General features: G+C 36.5%; 1 protein-coding gene across 1 annotated transcript in view; it reads left to right on the top strand.

The window, feature by feature from the left end:
* USP25 (ubiquitin specific peptidase 25) overlaps nt 1–20,648 on the top strand; it is a 139,955-nt gene that overhangs the window by 63,796 nt on the left and 55,511 nt on the right. Inside the window, 2 exon segments of the mRNA XM_082840200.1 lie at nt 14,242–14,315; nt 18,384–18,532. Of these exon segments, the coding sequence (XP_082696326.1) occupies nt 14,242–14,315; nt 18,384–18,532 (223 nt within the window).

Raw genomic sequence — 20,648 nt, 5'->3', positions numbered from 1 at the left:
TAGAGAAGTTCCTTTAGCATTTGTTGTAGAGGTGGTTTGGTGGTGCTGAATTCTCTTAGCTTTTGCTTGTCGGTAAAGCTTTTGATTTCTCCATTGAATCTGAATGAGATCGTTGCTGGGTAGAGTAATCTTGGTTGTAGGTTCTTCCCTTTCATCACTTTAAATATGTCCTGCCACTCCCTTCTGGCTTGTAGAGCTTCTGCTGAGAAATGAGCTGTTAACCTTATGGGAGTTCCCTTTTATGTTATTTGTCATTTTTTCCTTGTTGCTTTTAATAACTTTACTTTGTCTTTAATTTTTGTCAATTTGATTACTATGTGTCTCAGCGTGTTTCTCCTTGCGTTTATCCTGCCTGGGACTCTCTGTGCTTCCTGGACTTGGGTGGCTATTTCCTTTCCCATGTTAGGGAAGTTTTCAACTATAATCTCTTCAGATATTTTCTCAGGTCCTTTCTAGGTCTCTTCTCCTTCTAGGACCCCTATAATGCAAATGTTGGTGTGTTTAATGTTGTCCCAGAGATCTCTTAGGCTGTCTTCATTTCTTTTCATTCCTTCTTCTTTATTCTGTTCCGCGGCAGTGAATTCCACCATTCTGTTTTCCACGTCACTTATCCGTTCTTCTGCCTCAGTTGTTCTGCTATTGATTCCTTCTAGTGTATTTTTCATTTCAGTCATTGTGTTCTTCATCTCTGTTTGTTTGTTCTTTAATTCTTCTAGGTCTTTGTTAAACATTTCTTGCATCTTCTCAATCTTTGCCTCCATTCTTTTTCTGAGGTCCTGGATCATCTTCACTATCATTATTCTCTATTCTTTTTCTGGAAGGTTGCCTATCTCCACTTCATTTAGTTGTTTTTCTGAGGTTTTATCTTGTTCCTTCATCTGGTACATAGTCCTCTGCCTTTTCATTTTGTCTGTCTTTCTGTGAATGTGATTTTCGTTCCACAGGCTGGAAGATTGTAATTCTTCTTGCTTCTGCTGTCTGCCCTCTGGTGGCTGAGGCTATCTAAGAGGCTGTTGCAAGCTTCCTGCTGGGAGGGACTGGTGGTGGGTAGAGCTGGGTGTTGCTTTGTTGTCTTTTTGATAATAGCCATTCTGACAGGTGTGAGGTGATATATCATTGTGGTTTTGATATGCATTTCCCTGATGATTAGTGATGTTGAGCATCTTTTCATGTGCCTGTTGGCCATCTGTATGTCTTCTGAGAAAAGTCTCTATTCAGCTCCTATGCCCATTTTCTTAATTAGGATTTTTTTAATTTATATATATTGAATTATATGAGTTCTTTGTATATTTTGTATATTAACCCCTTATCAGACATATCATTTGCAGATATCTTCTCCCATTTAATAGGTTGCCTTTTCATTTTGATAATAGTTTCCTTTACTCTGCAGAAGGTTTTTAGTTTGATGTAGTCCCTTTTGTTTATTTTTGCTTTTGTTTCCTTTGTCTGAGGAGACATATCCAAAAAATTGTTGCTAAGATTGAAATCAAAAAGCCTACTGCCTATGTTTTCTTCTAAGAGTTTCATGGTTTCAGGTAGTCATTAATACATTTTAAGTTTATTTTTGTATATGATGTAAGAAAGTGGTTTGATTTAATTCTTTTGCATGTAGCTGTCCAGTTTTCCCAACACCATTTACTGAAGAGGCTTTCTTTTCCCTATTGTATATTCTTGCCTCCTTTGTTATACATTAATTGAGCATATAAGTGTGGGCTTATTTCTGGGCTCTCTGTTCTGTTCCATTTATCTACCTGTCTGTTTTTGTGCTGGTACTATACTCTTGATTTCCATAGCTTTGTAGTTGTATAGTTTGAAATGAGGAAGCATCATACCCTTGGTTTTAGCTAACAATTTTTTTACATATATCTATTCTTTTTCAGATTCTTTTCCCATATAGGTTATTACAGAGTATTGGTTAGAGTTCCCTGGGCTAAACAGTAGGTCCTTGTTGATTATCTATTATATGTATAGTAGTGTGTATATGTTAATCACAACCTCCTAATTTATCCCTTCCCCTCCACCTTTCCCCTTTGATAGCCATAAGTTTGTTACCTATTTCTATGAGCCTGTTTCTGTTTTTTAAAGTTCATTTGTATCATTTTTTTAGATTCTACATATAAGTGATATTGTATGATACTTGTCTTTGTCTGACTTACTTCACTTAGTATGATAATCTCTACTCCATCCATGTTGTTGCAGATGGCATTATTTCAGTATTTTTTTATGGCTGAGTAGTACTCCATTGTATATATGTACCACATGTTCTTTATCCATTCATCTGTCAGTGGATATTTAGGTTGCTTCCATGTCTTGGCTATTGTAAATAGTGCTGCATTGAACACTGGGGCGCATGTATCTTTTTGAAGTATGGTTTTCTCCGGATATATGCCCAGGAGTAGGGTTGCTGGATCATATGATAGCTCTATTTTTAGTTTTTTAAGGAACCTTCATACTGTTCTCCGTAGTGTCTGTACCACTTTATATTCCCACCAACAACATAGGAGGGTTCCCTTTTCTTCATGCCCTCTCCAGCATTTGTTGTTTGTAGACTGTTTGATGATGGCCATTCTGACCAGTGTGAGGTGATACCTCATTGTAGTTTTGACTTACATTTCTCTAATAATTAGCAATGTTGAGCATCTTTTCTTGTGTGTGTTGGTCATCTGTATGTTGTCTTTGGAGAAATGTCTATTTAGATCTGCCCATTTTTTTGATGGGGTTATTATTATTAATTTTGATAGTGAGCTGCATGAGCTATCTCTGTATTTTGGAGATTAATCTCTGGTTGGTTGCATCTTTTACAAATATTTTTTTCCATTCTGTTGGTTGTCTTGTCATTTTGTTTATGGTTTCCTTTGCTATGCAAAGGCTTTTAAATTTAATTAGGTTCCATTTGTTTATTTTTGTTTTTAACTTTCATTACTCTAGGAGATGGATCCAAAAAATATTGCTGTGATTTATGTCAAAGGGTGTTCTGCTTATGTTTCCCTCTAAGAGTTTTATAGTATCTGGTCTTACATTTAGGTCTTTAATCCATTTTGAGTTTATTTTTCTGTATGGTGTTAGCAAATGCTCTAATTTCATTCTTTTATATATAGCTGTGCAGTTTTCCCAGCACCACTTATTGAGGAGACTGTTTTTTCTCCATTGTGTATTCTTGCCTCCTTTGTCATAGATTAATTGACTGTAGGTGCATGGTTTTATTTCTGGGCTTTCTATCCTGTTCCGTTGATCTGCAAGTCACTCTTTGTGCCATTACCATACTGTTTTCATTACTGTAGCTAAAGTCAGGGAGGCTGATTCCTCCAGCTCAGTTTTTCTTTCTCAAAATTGCTTTCGGTATTTGGGGTCTTTTGTTTCCATACAAGTTTTAAGATTTTTTTGTTCTAGATTGACAAAAAATGCCATTTGTAATTTGGTAGGGATTACATTGAATCTGTAGATTACCTTGGGTAGTATAGTCATTTTGACATTGTTGATTCTTCCAATCCAAGAACATGATATATCTTTCCATCTATTTGTATCATTCATCTTCGATTTCTTTCATCAGCAGCTTATAGTTTTCAGAGTTCAGGTCTTTTGCCTCCTTAGGTAGGTTTATTCCTAGGTAATTTATTCTTTTTGATGCGATGGCAAATGGGATTGTTTCCTTAATTTCTCTTTCAGATCTTTTGTTATTAGTTTATAGAAATGCAACAGATTTTTGTGTATTAATTTTGAATCCTGCAACTTTACCAGATTCATTGATGAGCTCTAGTAGTTTTCTGGTACCATCTTTAGGATCTTCTGTGTATAGTATCATGTCATCTGCAAACAGTGACAGTTTTACTTCTATTCCAATTTGGATTCCTTTTATTTCTTTATCTTCTCTGATTACCATGGCTAGGCCTTCCAAAACTATGCAGAATAAAAGTGGCTAGAGTGGACATCCTAGTCTTATTCCTGATCTTAAAGGAAATGCTTTCAGTTTTTCACCATTGAGTATGATGTTAGCTGTGGGTTTTGTCATACATGGCCTTTATTATGTTGAGGTAGGTTCCCTCTATGCCCACTTTCTGGAGAGTGTTTAATCATAAATGGGTGTTGAATTTTGATAAAAGTTTTTCCTGCATCTATTGAGATGATCGTATGGTTTTTAATCTTCAGTTTGTTAATGTGGTGTATCACACTGATTGATTTACAGAGATCGAAAAGTTCTTGCATCTCTGGGATAAATCCCACTTGATCAAGGTGTATAATCCTTTTAATGCGTTTTTGGATTCAGTTTGCTAGTAGTTTGTTGAGGATTTTTACATCATTCAATTTTACATCATGTTCATTAGTGATATCGGCCTTTAATTTTCTTTTTTTGTGGTATCTTTGGTATTACTATCAGGGTCATGGTGGCCTCATAGAATGAGTTTGGAGTGTTCCTTCCTCTGCAATTTTTGAAATAGTTTCAGAAGGATACTTGTTAACTAGTCACTAAATGGTTGATAGAATTCACCTGTGAAGCCATCTGGTCCTGGGCTTTTGTTTGTTTCAATTTTAGTGCTTGTGATTGGTCTGTTCATATTTCCTATTTCTTCCTGGTTCAGTTTTGTGAGATTGTACCTTTCTAAGAATTTGTCCATTTCTTCTAAGTTGTCCATTTTATTGGTATATAATTGCTTATAGTAGTCTTCTATGCTCCTTTTTATTTCTGTGGTGTTAGTTGTAACTTCTCCTTTTTTTTTTTCTAATTTTATTGATTAGAGCCATCACCCTCTTTTTCTTCATGAGTCTGGCTAAAGGTTATCAATTTTGTTTGTCTTTTCAAAGAGCTAGGTTTTAGTTTCATTGATCTTTTTTTATTGTTTTTTTCATCTCTATTTATTTCTGTTCTAATCTTTATGATTTCTTTCCTTCTGCTAGCTTTGAGTTTTGTTTGTTGTTCTTTCTCTAGTTGCTTTAGGTGTAAGGTTAGGTTGTTTAATTGGGATGTTTCTTTTTTCCTGAGGTAAGATTGTATTGCTATAAACTTTGCTCTTAGAACTGCTTTTGCTGTGTACTGTAGGTTTCAGATCATCATGTTTTCATTTTCATTCACCTCTAGGTATTTTTTGATTTCCTCTTTGACTTCTTCAGTGATCCATTGGTTATTTAGTAGCATATGGTTTAGCCTCCACGTGTTGGTGTTTTTTTAGTTTTTTCTCGTATCTGTTGTCCGATCTCATAGTGTCATGGTCGGAAAAGATGCTTGATACGATTTCAGTCTCAAATTTATAGAGGCTTGCTTTATGGCTCATGATGTGATCTGTGCTGGAGTATGTTCCATGTTCACTTGAAAAGATTGTGTGTTCTGCTACTTTCAGATGGAATGCTCTATAAATATCAATTAAGTCTATGTGATTTAGTGTGTCATTTAAGGCCTGTGCTTCCTTATTGACTTTCTGTCTGGATGATCTGTCTATTGATGTAAGTGGGCTGTTACTGTTCTCTACTCTTATTGTTTTACTGTTGATTTCTCCTTTTATGGCTGTTAACATTTGCCTTCTATGTTGAGGTGCTCCTATGTTGGATGCATATGTATTTACAATTGTTTTCTCTTCTTGTATTTTTCCCTTGATTATTATGTAATGTCCTTTTTTGTCTCGTGTAACAGTCTTTATTTTAAAGTCTATTTTGTCTGATATGAATTTTGCGACTCCAGCTTTCTTTTGATTTCCATTTGTATGAAATACCTTTGTCCATCCCCTCACTTTCAGTCTGTATGTGTCCCTAGATCTGAAGTGGGTCTCTTGTAGACAGCATACATAAGGTTCTTGTTTTTGCTTTTGGTTGGAGCATTTAATCCATTTATGTTTAAGATCATTACTGATACATACTTACTGCCATTTTGTTAATTGTTTTGGGTTTGTTTTTGCAGGTCTTTTTTTCTTCCCTTCCTATATTTTTCTCTTCTCTTGTGATTTGATGACTGTCTTTAGTGTTGTGTTTATATTGCTTTTTCTTTTTTGTGTGTGTATCTATTATAGATTTTTGGTTTGTGGTTACCGTGAAGTTTTGATATAGCAGTCCATATGTATATACAAGATTGTTTTAAGTTTCTGGTCTCTTAATTTCAAATGCATTTCCAGTATTCTATATTTGTACTCACCTCTTCTCACAGTTGCTGGTTTTGATACCATATTTATGTATGTATATTTTCCTGCCTTTACTGGTGAGCTTTCCCATTTGTAATTTTCTTGTTTCTAGTTGTGGCCTTTTCTTTTCTGCCTAGAGAAATCCCTTTAGCATTTGTTGTAAAGTAGGTTTGGTGTTGCTGAATTCTCTTAGCTTTTGCTGGTCTGTAAAGCTTTTGATTTCTCTTTTGAATCTGAACGAGAGCTTTGCTGGGTAGAGTATAAGAATATACTTGTAGGGTTTTTTCCCTTCATCACTTTAGATATATGTGTTAGTCCATTCTGGCCTGCAGAGTTTCTGCTAAAAAATCAACTGATAACCTTATAGGGATTCCCTTGTATGTTATTTGTTGCTTTTCCCTTGATGCTTTTAATATTTTCTCTTTGTCTTTAAATTTTGTCAGTTTGATTAATATGTGTCTTGGTGTGTTCCTCCTTGGGTTTATCCTGTATGGCATTCTCTGTGCTTCCTGGACTTGGGTGACTGTTTCCTTTCCCATGTTAGGTAAGTTTTCAGCTATTATCTTTTCAAATGTTTTCTCAGGCCCTTTCCTCTCCTTATGGGACCTCTATAATACGAATGTTCGTGCATTTAATGTTGTCCCAGAGATCTCTTAAACTGTCCTCATTTCTTTTATTCTTTTTTCATTATTCTGTTCCACAGCAGTGATTTTCACCATTCTGTCTTCCAGTTCACTTATCCATCCTTCTGCCTCATTTATTCTGCTATTGATTTATTCTAGTGTGTTTTTCATTGCAGATACTGTATTGTTGAACTCTGTTTGTTCTTTAAATCTTCTAGCTCCTTGTTAAACATTCCCTATATCTTCTTGGTCTGTGCCTCCGTTCTTTTCCCAAGATCTTGGATCATCTTTACTATTACTCTGAATTCTTTTTCAGTTAGATTGCCTGTCTGCACTTCACTTAGTTGTTCTTCTGGGGTTTTATCTTGTTACTTCATCTGGAACATGTTCCTCTGCTGTCTCATTTTATCTAACTTTGTATTTGCAGTGTCACAGGCTGCAGGACTGTAGTTCCTCTTGCTTCTGGTGTCTGACCCCTGGTAGGTGAGGCTGGTCTAAGAGGCTTGTGCAGGCTTCCAGGTGGGAGGGACTGATACCTGCCCACTGGTTGGAGCTGGGTCTTGTCTCTGTGGTGAGCAGGGCTCTGTCAAGCAGTGTGTTCAGAAGCAGCTGTGGGCTCAGGAAAACTTAAAGCAGCCTGTCTGCTGATGGGTGGGACTGTGTTCCTACCCTGTTGGTTGTTTGGCCTGGGGCATCCCAGCACTGGAGCCTAAGGGCTCTTGGGTGGGACCAGGTCTTTGCATCAAAATGGTGGCCTCCAGGACAGCTCACGCCAATGAGTACTACTCACCAGTACCTCTGCCACCAGTGTCCTTGTTCCTGCAGTGAGCCAGAGCCGCCCCCTGCCTCTCCCGGAGACCTTCCAAGACCAGCAGGTAGGTCTGTCCCAGGCTCCTGTGAAGTCACTGCTTTTTCCCCTGGGTCCCGGTGTGCACAAGACCTTGTGTTCACCCTCCAAGAGTGGCATTTCTGTTTCCCCTAGTCCTGTGGAGTTCCTGTGATCAAGCCCTGCTGGCCTTCAAAGCAAATGCTCTGGGGGCTCCTCCTAATGCCAGATGCCCAGACTGGGTAGCCTGATGTGGGGCTCAGAACTCTCTTTCCTGTGGGAGAACCTCTGCAGTATAATTATTTTCTAGTTTGTGGGTTCCCCACCCAGCATGTATGGGATTTGATCACAAATACGCCCCTCCTACCTTCTCATTGTGGCTTCTTCCTTGTCTTTGGAACTAGAGTATCCTTTTTTGGTTGGTTTCAGTCATTTTTGTCAATGGTTGTTCATCAGGTAGTTGTGATTTTGGTGTTTGTGTGAGAGACGGCTAGCTCAGGTCCTTCTTCTCGGCCATCTTGTCTGCTCCTAGATAGCTTAAAGAGCACTGACTTTGATGACAAAAACCAAGTCCTAGCCAATCTGCCAACTAGCTGTGTAAACTTAGACAAGTTGTGCCTTTCTGAGCAATAATTTTCTCATTCCGAGAAAGGAGTTGCACTTCCATGTGCTTTCCCACCAGGCACTTAAAACCAAACTCACAGGCCCTGCGCCGCCTCAGACCGGTGCCAGCTGGGTTACTAGGGGCAGCTTGGTACTTTTGGTTTTGCTCTTTTTTCTCAAGATCGTTTTGTGTATTCAGGGTCTTTTGTGTTTCCATACAGATTTTAGAATTATTTGTTCTAGTGTTGTGAAAACTGCCTTTGGTATTTTTATAGAGATACATTGAATCTGTAGATTGTTTTGGGTAGTATGATCATTTTAACAATACTAATTCTTTCAATCCATGAGCACCATATATATTTCCATTTGTTTATGTCTGCAGTTTCTTTCATCAGTTTCCTAGTTTTCTGAGTACAGGTCTTTTAGTTTCTTAGTTAGATATATCATTTCTTTTTCTATTTTAAAATTATGGCCAGGCTTATTGTCCAAAAAAGGCATAATAACATAGTTTGCAATGAGATTGAATTAAAGTAAAAATATTCTAATTATATATTGTTAGCAACTAGGAGATGCTTCTAAAATTTTATATAGCCCTCCTCATTTGTTCTCAAATTCTCAGGGGAAAAATAAGTTTCCAAATTATATCTACTTGATCTTTTAAGGAAAAATCCAAACAAATTATACTTGAAAGTCAGATTCTTTTGCCCTTTCGTTGCAGTCTAACAAAAAAGAAATCATTTTTGACTTTCTGAGTTTGTTCAGCCTTTACGCTACAGGCCTGAACTGAGTTGAATTCTGTGCCTGAATTGAGTTGAGGTTCTTCAGGTGAAGCCTGTATTCTCTTTCACTTGTATGTGTGTAGTTCTTTCAGTCCTTCAAATGTTGAATTTCATATACTCTAATTTTAGATTTTGAAGGATTATTAAGATACATGATTAACATTGATCTCTTACTTTTGAAATTTTGAAACAAAACACAACTTCAGCCCTTTAACTTTCAGTCCAGCTATAATATTCCTAGATCTTAGTACAATCCAGACTCAAGTTATTGTTGCTAAAGACTGTAGCAGAAAATCTGGATAATAACATAAATGGAGGCAATCATCATGGTTTTAGTTCTGCCAAGATGCCTGTCATTAAGGGCCAATTGGTCTTAGACAACTACTTATAAACTTACGTTGGAAGAACTCTCTCGAGATTATGGTGCTAAATCTACAGTATCTGAGGGAAAAAATTCTGCTGTTGGAAACTGTCTTGAGAATGTGGCATTGAACAAAGCCGCTTCCTTCTTGACATGTTTAGAAGTTTATGATGCTAACAGCTCTGGTCAGGTGCCCTTCTTTTCTGTCCACCAAAACTCTTAAGTTACATTTTTCTTAACGAGCTTCAGTTTTCTGGCCCTCAGTGCTGCATTGAATGTAAGCTCTTTCTAATAACATATTTCTGTGCCCAGTGGTTGTTGCCATTGCATTGGTATGGGATTGTTTAGGCCTGTAAAACATGCTTTCTAGGTAGTTTCTTTCTTCTCTTCATGTTAGCTTCATTTGTAAATCTCCCTATCAGATTGCTGAACTGACTCTGCTGTTGATGCTTCTGCAACCTGAGTTCCAGCATCCAGTGAAGATCATCATCTCTATGATATGCTCTTTCCTCAGCTTTTGAAAGTTCTAGGACTTGACTCTATTTCTTTCTGCTACTTTTTTTTTTTCTGGGCGGGATAGCCCTTTAAGGTTCAGTTACATAGACGTTTTTTTCATTCTTCTTTAAGGAAGGCTTGGCTGAATTTTTAATAGTTTAACCTGCTTCTTAGCTTCTACCTCATTCAGGACCAGCTGTGTTTGGTGGACGAGTATCTTCTCTTTTTCTTCTTTTGACTTTGTATTCTGACCTATAAATTTGTTTTTGTCTAACATGTTCCTCTGTATTTTCTTGCTAGGGCCCTCATAATGAGCGCTAGTGAAATATGAGTTAGGAGTATGCCCAAGTAATTTATTGTTCAAACATGCATTGTCCACCTTCACCTCTTTTGTGTTGCAGAATTCCACCAGGGTTCTGTCCTGTCAGACCAGCAGACAGCCCATGTGTGGACTTGATCTATGATTGTCCACCGTGGCTCCTCTTTAGTAAAACTCACGTTCCTTGTACTTTTCCTTAGAGTTCCAACCCCCAAAATTTATTGAGCCTGTTTCCTCAGAATGTGAACAATATCTATATCCTCATCAATGATTACTGAGTCTCTTTGAAGTTCTCTCAGTAATTCTTTGAACGTTTTACCCTGAAATCCCTAGTTCCTCCTCAAATCTATCCAGATTTTCTATAAGCAGCTCATATAGTAACCTATCTGCAACACAACTCCCTGATTACTTTTTATCTCTAGCCTTAGAAGACTGCCACTTGACTGTTTCCTGCATCCTGGTTATTTCTGAAAGGATCATTCTTTTCTGATTTTGGAGATCTTTCCTTATTACTCATTTACTTTTGAAAAATTTCTTTGGGTCCCAGTGTCAACTTTTCTGATCTAGTAACTAACAAGTTCTCTCCCCGTTTCCTAAAACTGTTTTAAAAGAAGCTAGAACTTTCCCATTTCATCTAAAATTGTCTTATTTGAAATATGTCCTTCTCCTCATTCATTTCTCAGTAGTTTTGTTTTTTCTTTACTGTTTATGGAGCTAAAATTTTTTTTTTTTTTTTTTTTTTTTGCGGTACGTGGGCCTCTCACCGTTGTGGCCTCTCCCGCCGCGGAGCACAGGCCCCGGACGCACATGCTCAGCGGCCATGGCTCACAGGCCCAGCCGCTCCGCGGCATGTGGGATCCTCCCGGACCGGGGCACGAACCCATGTCCCCTGCATCGGCAGGTGGACTCTCAACCACTGCGCCACCAGGGAAGCCCCAAGCTAAAACTTTTTGAACCACTATGCTCTGCCTATCTAGAACAGAGCTTTCCAGTTGTTGTGCCATGGTAAGCCAGATTATAGGTATGTGGAGGTATTGATCCTGTTTCTGTGATCATGAGAAAACATGTGGTTTTATTCAAGAGTTCTCTGCATATATTATCTGTGTGCCAGTGACATTAAAAAGATTGGGAAGCACTGAGTAGGTTACTCTATCAGTTGCCCTAGATCTCTGAACTCTTTCTGTGTTGACCTAATTCCCAAGGCTAAAGTGTCCCTGATACAGGTTTTCTTTAGTGATTTCTTTTGCCCTTTGCTATTTGTGTCAATCTAGCTTTTCTTCATGCAAGTGGTGGGTATATCATTTTTGTTGTATCAATAGAAGTCTCACGTCTTTTAAATTGCTCTTCACTTGGGTTCCTTACATTTCTGTTGATAACCACAGTGTTAGTCCCTGATGTTCAAAGCTTAAATGCACAGTAAAGAGTAAGACCTCTGAGAGGTTGCAAAGAAGGACAGGGTAAACAATTTCTAGAAGATTGGTCTGTCTGACTCCTTAGGGAAGGTCAGTGTGCATACCACAAGTCAGTGGAGAGCAGACCAAAATTCAGATACGAAGATTTGGAAAGAGAATTCAGAATTAGTCGAGCAGCTCTTACCCAGTTTCTTCGGCCAAAGTCACCAACCTGGTATGTCACTGCTCTTTCTATGCAGTATGTATGAGACAGTAAGGAGAGAAACCAGGAATGTTGCTTTTCTACATGGAAATATGACCTGTGGAAATGGATATACTAATATTTATGTCTAAAGATTCATAGACTTTTACATTAAGAGAGACAATCTTTGGATTCTTCCTCTCCCCCATATCAGTCTCAAGTCACAGTGTAAAAAAATAAGGTGTGAAATAAACTGTTTTCATAGAGTTAAAATGCCCAGAGATTAAGTATGCATAGTGGGAGGATTTATAGGTTTTAGAGGCAGACTTGAGTTTGCTTTTCAGTTGGAGCACTTACTAGTTGTGTGAATTTGGGCAAGTGGCTTAGCGTAGTCTACAGTTTTATTACCAGTGCAATAGAGGTAAGAGTGCCACCTGCTGCCATTTAGGGTGGGCTAGATAATCCTGTGGCAACATCCCCCAAACTTCAGAGGTTTATGTCATAGCCTTAGCTATGCCCAATGAGTGTGAGCAACGGGCTCTGCACATCCATTGACAGGGCCTTACACTGACAGAGGCTTCATCTCATCACAGGATTCTGGGATCACCACATCAGTGGAAAGTATATTGGCTCTCAAAGTTACAGCCCAGAAATGGCACACATTACTTCCACTCACATTTTGTTGTGCAGAGCAAGTCATGTGGTTTACTTAACTTCAAAGTTAATGGGAACACCTCATACCCATTAGGATGGCTGCTATCAAAAAACAAAAACCAAAAAAACCCTCACCAAATCAAAACCAAAACAAAACAGAAAATAACATGTGTTGATGAAGATGTGAAAAAATTGAAACTTTTGTTCACTGTTGATGGGAATGTAAAACGGTGCAGCTGCTGTGGAACACATGGTGGTTCCTCAAAAAATTAATACTAATATAATTATTTGATGGAGGGAATCCTTTCACAGTGTATACATATGTCAGATCTTCACATTGTACTTTAAATACCTTACAGTTTTGTTGGTCAATTGTATCTATAAAGATGAAAAAAACAAGAATTAACCACGTGATCCAGCAATTCTACTGCTGACTTTATATCCAAAAGAATTGATAGCAGGGTGAAAGCAACTGATGTGTCCATGGATGAATGGAAATACAAATGTGTTATACACATACAATGGAATATCCTTAACAAGTAAGGAAACTCTGATACATACTACAACATGGATGAACCTTGAAGACATGATGCTAAGTGAAATTAGCCAGTCACAAAAAGACAAACACTGTATGTCACTTATATGATGTGTCAATAGTTGTCAAACTCAAAGAAACAGAAAGTTAGGATGGTGGTTGCCAGGGCCTGGTGGGAGGGAGGAATGTGGAGTTGTTTAATCGGTTTCTCAAGATGAAAAATAGTTCTGGAAGTTGGTTGTACAACAGTGTGAATATACTTAACACTGCCGAACTGTAAACTTAAAAATGGTTAAGATGGTAAATTTTATATTGTGTGTATTTTATCACAGTTCAGATTTTTTTCAAATTTCAATAAAAAGTAAATGGGAAAGTGCTTCTTACTATGTACCTAAAAGTAGAGGGACAGAAATCTCTTTGAATAGCACTGATGACCACCACACTACCTCATAGGATTGTTCCAGAGATTAAGTGAAGTACTTCCCATCAATTATTTTATGGTTTAAATGAGGGTGAATGTAACACATATATCAAGAGACAGATAGTGTCCTTCTCTCTTTTTTAAAATAAATCAGTTTTACTAATTTAAACACAAAATTTATGAAGAAAAAGTCTCTCTGCAGTTGTGGACACAACATACTTTTATATAGCAAGGCCAAAATAAACTTTGTGTTTTTAGACCACACGGTACAAAGCGTTAAAAAAAAGTTTAAAATTGTCAGTTTCTATTTGCTTCAAGCAAAAAAGAAAAACAACAAATTTATATGTTAAAGAATTTGGAAAATTCACAGATGACTAATTTTACCAGCAACATGAAACTTTATGGAGTTTCTCTTTAGCTACCTGGGTTGAAGCTGGTGTTTTTCTCCTTCACTGCTGATGGCTAGTGTTCATTCTTCTAGGTAAATGTGGGAAATGACTTATTGAAATTTTATAGAAATTTATTTTGATTAAAAGTGGCTTTCCCTCCTTCCCAACAAGTCCAGATAAGCATGTATTGTACAGACTAAAAGTTCAAGGTCGAAATGATAATGGAAGGATCAGGCACTTCCTGAATACAGACTCTACTCAGGTCTTCTTATAAGAGGTCCCACATAGTAATTCATTTTAACCCTTACAACAACCTTGTGAGTTCCATTACTATTACTATCCTCAGTTGACAGGTGAAGAAACGGAAAATAAATTTAAGTACCTTGGCCCAACACTAAGTCGCAGCGCCAAACACATGATAACCACATAAATGTTATTGTCTTGGCATATATTATTGTTCTTTTAATGTTTTCTCTATTATTTACAGTTCTAAAAATTAAGAATTATAACCACATTTATATTTTTAATGTGATTTTTAGGGATGAAGAGAAGCCAAAGAACCCCATGGTAGAGTTGTTCTATGGAAGATTCCTAGCCGTGGGAGTGCTTGAAGGTATAGTTACACATGTTTACTTTTTTATTACAATTGAGATATTATTAGCTTTTAGCTCCTTTGTCATGATAGTGACTTTATTTGTGGAATGGTTTTTAATTTTAATTTGACTTTCTCTGTCTAGTAGTTTCTGCTGCATTGCTACTGCTAATCATTTATATAAAAAGCAAAGAATTGAGTGCCTGTAAAGGAAAGTACAGAGTATATTGTCATATGCTACTTGGTACTTAGTTAATGTTGTCCTGATGTTCTTTGCCTGGGACGGGTTCTGTGATACTGTGAATTGTTAGGATACAGGGATTAATGGGGCAATTGGTGGATCTTTTAAAAATAATATTGGAGTTTAATACTGGGCTTGGTATGATGTATGATGGTCACTGTTTTTGAGGGTTTCAAGTCTATGCATGTTGAAAGCTGTACTTAGCAATTTAGCATAGGGTATTGCAGGGTTTCCATTTTGGGGGTGATTATAAAATTCTTCAGAATATAGTTTTCAAGAAAGAGTTGTACTCTGTCTTCTGAAAAACCAGTTGAGTGATACTATTCCTGTTATGTAAAATCCAGGCCTCACCAGTTACTCTTTGGTTTTCCTAACAAGGGCAGGGAACTGACTCATAATATATACTTCAAGTAATAATATTACTAAGTCCCAAAGCATACATTTTTGAAAAATTGTTATTCCCAAATGACCCTATACATCAACTTTTGAAAGTTCACCCAAATCACCCAAAGTATAAAATTTGGGAAATTAATTTTTCTTCAGGATCCTAAGTGATGGAGTCCCATGAAGTTTTGTTTGAATGTAGTTTTATATTTGAGATTTGGAAAAAGGGAGACACTAACTCAGGATTTAATCAGACATCCTAAAGGTTATATTGAGGTGTTAGTACATTTTGTTTGCCTCAAATGCTAAATATTCATTATATAAATAGTGGAATATTTTATATAGTGCATTATATTCCAATTTGGGATGTCCCCACTATCATACCAGTTTTTATCTGAAGTAGAACACTGTATATAGCAGAAGAGGAGCTCTAATCAGGTTGTGACTGGGCACTATTTGTAATACTTCTCATGAGCACTTCTACCTATATTATCTGGATTCTTAAAAGTGATTATTAAAATTTCTCAGTCAGTGAAGTCTTTGTACTTGGTTTTGGTGAGTTGTTTAAAGGCTACTGTGCTGCATAAATGTGATTTTAATACATTTCCAGGTGAACTGTGTGTTTGCTTTGTTAACAATTTATTTTAGAACACTTTATTATTTTTACATATATCTTCTTAATGCCTTTTTTTAGACTAGTGACTCTCAATTAGGGGTGATTTTCAGTTTGTTTACTAAAGTACTCTATTGCAAAACTTCTTCAACTCTTCTAGAATTTCTAGGCCATTGACCCCTCTATTCTGTTCTTCTCAGTCTTTGCTTTACTTCCTTCCTTGTCCATTATGATCATCCTTATACATTTCTAAAACTCTTTCCCCTCATTCCCTTCTGGCACCACCTCTCTGGCTAGTCTCTGACCCTCATGGAACTATTATTCCTCTTCTCTCTGCATGTACTGAGAAGCTGACCATTGCTAGGAGAAAGTCACTCAAATGAGCTAACTGTAATGGATCATAAAGTTGTAGTGACTCGAAGCTTTACTGGTCCCAAGCCTGTAATCCTACCTGGCAGTCATCTTTGTTTTGTTTAATCACTGTCTTCTTTCCCATTTTCTGCAATAACTATTTCCAGTTTTTCTACCTCTAATCTAATTTCTTTGTCTCTTCATTTTCTGAGAAAGATCTTAACTCAAATTTCATGGATTTACCATGAAGTTAATGAAGCCTAACTATGGGTCCTCGCTAAGGCTCTGAATCTAATTTTTTGCTTATAACTTTTTTATCATAGTTCTTAAAAGTGAGTTCCTCATATATATGAGCTTCAGGCTTCCCAACTTGGATCCATTCCAACCTCTACCACATTCTTTTATTTGTCTCTCCAGGTAATAGAGGAATTATTTAGTCTAATATCAATGGCTATTCATTACATGTGCTCAGAATCTCATCCTTTCATGTTTTCACTCAGGCCTTATTCTGTCCATTATCTTGCTTTTTTTCTGTATCTTTAGCTTCTTCCTTTCACTGTGTCTTTCTCATCAATATTTAGACATGCTCTGGTGTTTCACATCTTTAAAATTAAAAAAAAATCTCCCTTCACATGCTCTTTTTCAGTCAATCTTATTCAGAAATAAGCTCCTTTAAAGTGAGGAGTTTGTTTTCACCTGCTATCTCTCCAATTATTCTACCTGTCCCACTTTCATCTTCTGTCCCCAGACCTCTTCTCAAAGGGGCTTTTTAAGGTTATTGATTTCTTACATGTGTGTTAGTCCATCGGATCCCTCTCAGTTCTTATTGAATTCTTATCAACTATTAATGCTGTTGACTCCACTCTCTCCTTCTCCCCCTTTTCCCCACTCTTTCCTTAAAAACACTTCTCTGGCTTCTATCACACCATATTATCTTGGCTTTCTCATGCCTCTGTGGGTACTTCTTATGAGTTATATTTATAGTTCTTCCTGTATCTAAAGGTAGGAGATCCTTGGGAATCAGCTTAGGTCCTCTTCCTCTTCCTGTCAGATAATTCCTTGGGCAGTGTCATTCACTTCCTTGATTTCCTGCTATCAATAAGCTAGCAATTCTCCAATTTATAGCTTCACACCAGTCTTAGTTACAGACTTATTTATGTCCACCTCTTTTCAACTTGAAATCTTATGGGCCATTTGAAACCAATGATTTTCCCTGCTGCCTTAAAACAAAAGTAAAAAAAAAAAAATCCTCTACTCTTCTTTCACTGGTGCCCCTTTCAGTACATAAAAATCAATTCAGTTGTTCATGCTAAAAATCTGAGTATCATTCTTGATACCTTCCTTTCTCTTCTGTTCCCCATCCTGCCTATGAGCCATTCAGTCAAGTCCTATCGGTGCTCCCTTTTGTATATATTTATAAATGTGTGTATGTCATTTCATCTGTTTTTATACACTTTTACTAACACCCTATTCAATGCTACCTTTATTTTTAGATAGATTCTATAATAGTCTCCTGACAGTCTATCACTCACTTAACACAGAAACCATAAGGATGTTTCAGAGATATAAATCTGAGCCTCTTATTCCTAGATTTAATTATTCAGTAACTTTCCATTATATTCAGAATATACTGGAAAAAAATTCTCAACAAGGGCTACTAGACTTCGTTAAGAATTTGATTTTGATCCCTCACCTAACTCTTCATTGTCATCTCCGTCTTGCTCCCTTAAGCTATACTTTCCTTCCCTTAATTCGTTAAAACATGCCAAGTTCTTTGCAGCCTGAAAGTCTTTGCGTGTGCTGTTGCTTGGCCAAGAATACTCTGGCTCCCCGACGTTCTGGCCTGGCCAACTCCCATTCACCTTTACAGTCTCAGCATAAATGTCATTTTGCTATGGAAGTTTTCCCTGCTTCACCCTCCAGCCCTAAAGACTAGGTTTGTTCCCCGTTTTTATACCTTCTCACAGCACTCTGTCTCACCACCCCTTTTATAATATCTGTAATTATAAACAATTGTTTGTTCATAATTATATGTACAATTAATGTGTATAATGTCTTTTTCCAGAAGAGGATAGGAGTTTCCTCGGCTCAGAGACCACATCTCTTTTGTGCACTGCTATATATATTCTCAATGTTAGCACACTCTCTTACCCTTAGAAGGTACTTTTTTAAAGAATAAACATATATATATATATATATATATATATATATATATATATATAAAATATGTATGTTTATATACATATATACATAATATGTACTTACATATGCATGTATATAATTACATACACACATAGGGGTGTGTAATATCTATAGCATAGCTGGATGTGAATATACATATGTACAGGTACAAACCAATAGGAAAATTATACCAACTACTACTGTCTGGAGCATAAACAGTTATAGTTTTCAGGTTCAGGAGATAATTACTGTATACATCTATTTACTTTTAGTAGCTAAAAGGCCATATTGAGGAATATTAATTTCCCCCCTCTTATAGGTAAAAAATTTGAAAATACTGAAATGTTTGGTCAGTACCCACTTCAGGTCAATGGATTCAAAGATCTACATGAGTGCCTAGAAGCTGCCATGATTGAAGGAGAAATTGAGTCTTTACATTCGGAAAATTCAGGAAAGTCCGGCCAAGAGGTGAGTTTAGCATCTTTATTCCCCTTTCCTTCAGGTCTTTCTTAAAATGTTGTGAAGTGCAATTTAAAGCTCTAAGGATATAGCTACTAATAATTGAGAGAATACTCAGAAAATGTATTTGGATTTAATTATGATAATTTATGCATATTTGGGAAACCTGCAGAGTCAATATACTCTATAATCTAAGTTAAATTTTCATTTAAAATTTTTCTCAAAATTTGATGTTAAAATCCTCCTTTAGGACACTGTTCAGTCTTTTAAGACTTTTCAGTCATGGTGCTGGCCATTACAGCATGCTAGTCCTGGAAGTAAGGAAGAAAAACACTGATGTTAGAGTGGAATTTTATATAGACATATGTTACTTACCTCAAATATTGTTGGAATATGTCCACACCCAAGTAGGCAACACCACACTCCTTTTCTTGTAAAATTACTGTGTGATTGCCTGAAGAGCAGATGAAAAAACTTGCTTTCTCAAGAAAGAAAGAATTAAAAAAATATATTACAAACCTATTTATCTGTCTCCACTGGTCTCTGTCTAATAACCTATCTCCGTCTCTCAATTCATCTCTCTAGCTCCATCTGTATATCCTTCCATCCATATATTCTTCTAGAATAATAGAGTAAACGATAAAGGACAGATTATGTGCGCCAAAATCAGTCATCATTAAGCAATTGCTGATAACTGTCTAGATGTAAACTCCGTGCATGAGGGTGGGGGTCTTCATCTGTGCCATTCACTACTGTATCCGTAGGGCAGTGTGGTGGCTGCAGATAAAATTACATAATACATATTGACTGACTAAATGAAATGTCTCAGTCATATTAAAAAAGTTGCCAAGGTCTTTATTCTGAATAGGTACTTAATAAATATTAAGTGATGGCATCTCTGTTTATCTAAAAAGGGACTAGGTTCTTGTATTTTTCAGAATAAATTGCTTTTATTTGAGTTGTATGCTTTTTTAAAAAGATATAATTCTATCGCCATCCTCATTTCCTTTTCTTCCCTCACTCAAACAAAAAAGGAAATAAATAATATTTACTATGTTTTGGCTGTTTTTTTGAGAGAGAGAAAATATTTGAAATAGTTTTTCTCTCTACATCATAGAGCATCTATTTCAGTGATTCTCAACAGATATCTACACCTCACTTCAAAGCTATCGAATCAGAATCTAGGGTAGGGGTATGGTATATGGCCACCAGAGCTCCACAGATGACTCTGATATAGACCTTTAATTAAGAATACTTAAATTAAGCATATTTATTTTATTGATTGGGAAACAAATCTGTAAAGATTGGGACTTTCCAAGGATCCCAAAATGGAACAGGTTTGCAGAGCCCCATGAAGTGCAATCTGTTTCCTATTAAACGAAAGAATGATGGGTTTGGGCAGGGAAAAAAGGGATGGCATTTTCCTCACATTGTCAAAGTAGCTTATAAATGAAACACACTATGGTTTATTGGTAAATAATTTAATAATTGGTAAATAATCTTTCTCACATATTCCTAGCTTTTAAAAATGTTTTTCTTACATTGACTCTGATTGTCATCATTTATTTTTTAAAAAATCTAGTTTGTCCTCTGTCTTTGGCTTCATACTCTGAATGCCCTATACCACAATATATAATTTCTGCCTAGGTTTTCCCATCTAACCTAAGATACACAGTGGTTTGTTGTCATCTCTGAATTCAGTTTCTAAGCAGTCTCAATAATAGCAAATTTAATTACCTGTGATTCCTAGTACCAGTTGCCTAGATTTGCTGAACACAGTAGTTTCAATAATAATTCAGCCTGGTTTAAGTGACTCTTACCGACTAGAGCAGAATATGTTAAAAGTGTTTAGTAGCACCCTTAAATTATAGTCTTATTATGTGCTTCAGAAAAGCTATTTTGTTTCTCTATAAAGACCAATGAGTAGCATTTTAGGCTTGTTTCTAAACAAAATTGGCATAATCCCCGATGTTAATACCTTTTATCTCTTACACTATTATTTAATAAAAATTATTGATTCTACTTTGATACAGAAAACATCTGTTTTTTTTTTTTTTTCTGAAATAGCTGGGGCCAACTAATATAGGAAGATCTCTAGTCTCCAGAATTGCTTATGTTAAAACAT

Source organism: Leucopleurus acutus (assembly GCF_964270905.1).
Source record: "Leucopleurus acutus genome assembly, chromosome: 5".
Taxonomy (NCBI): Eukaryota; Metazoa; Chordata; class Mammalia; order Artiodactyla; family Delphinidae; genus Leucopleurus; species Leucopleurus acutus.
Note: the sequence above shows the minus strand (reverse complement) of the source record. Positions and strands in the feature narration are given on the sequence as shown.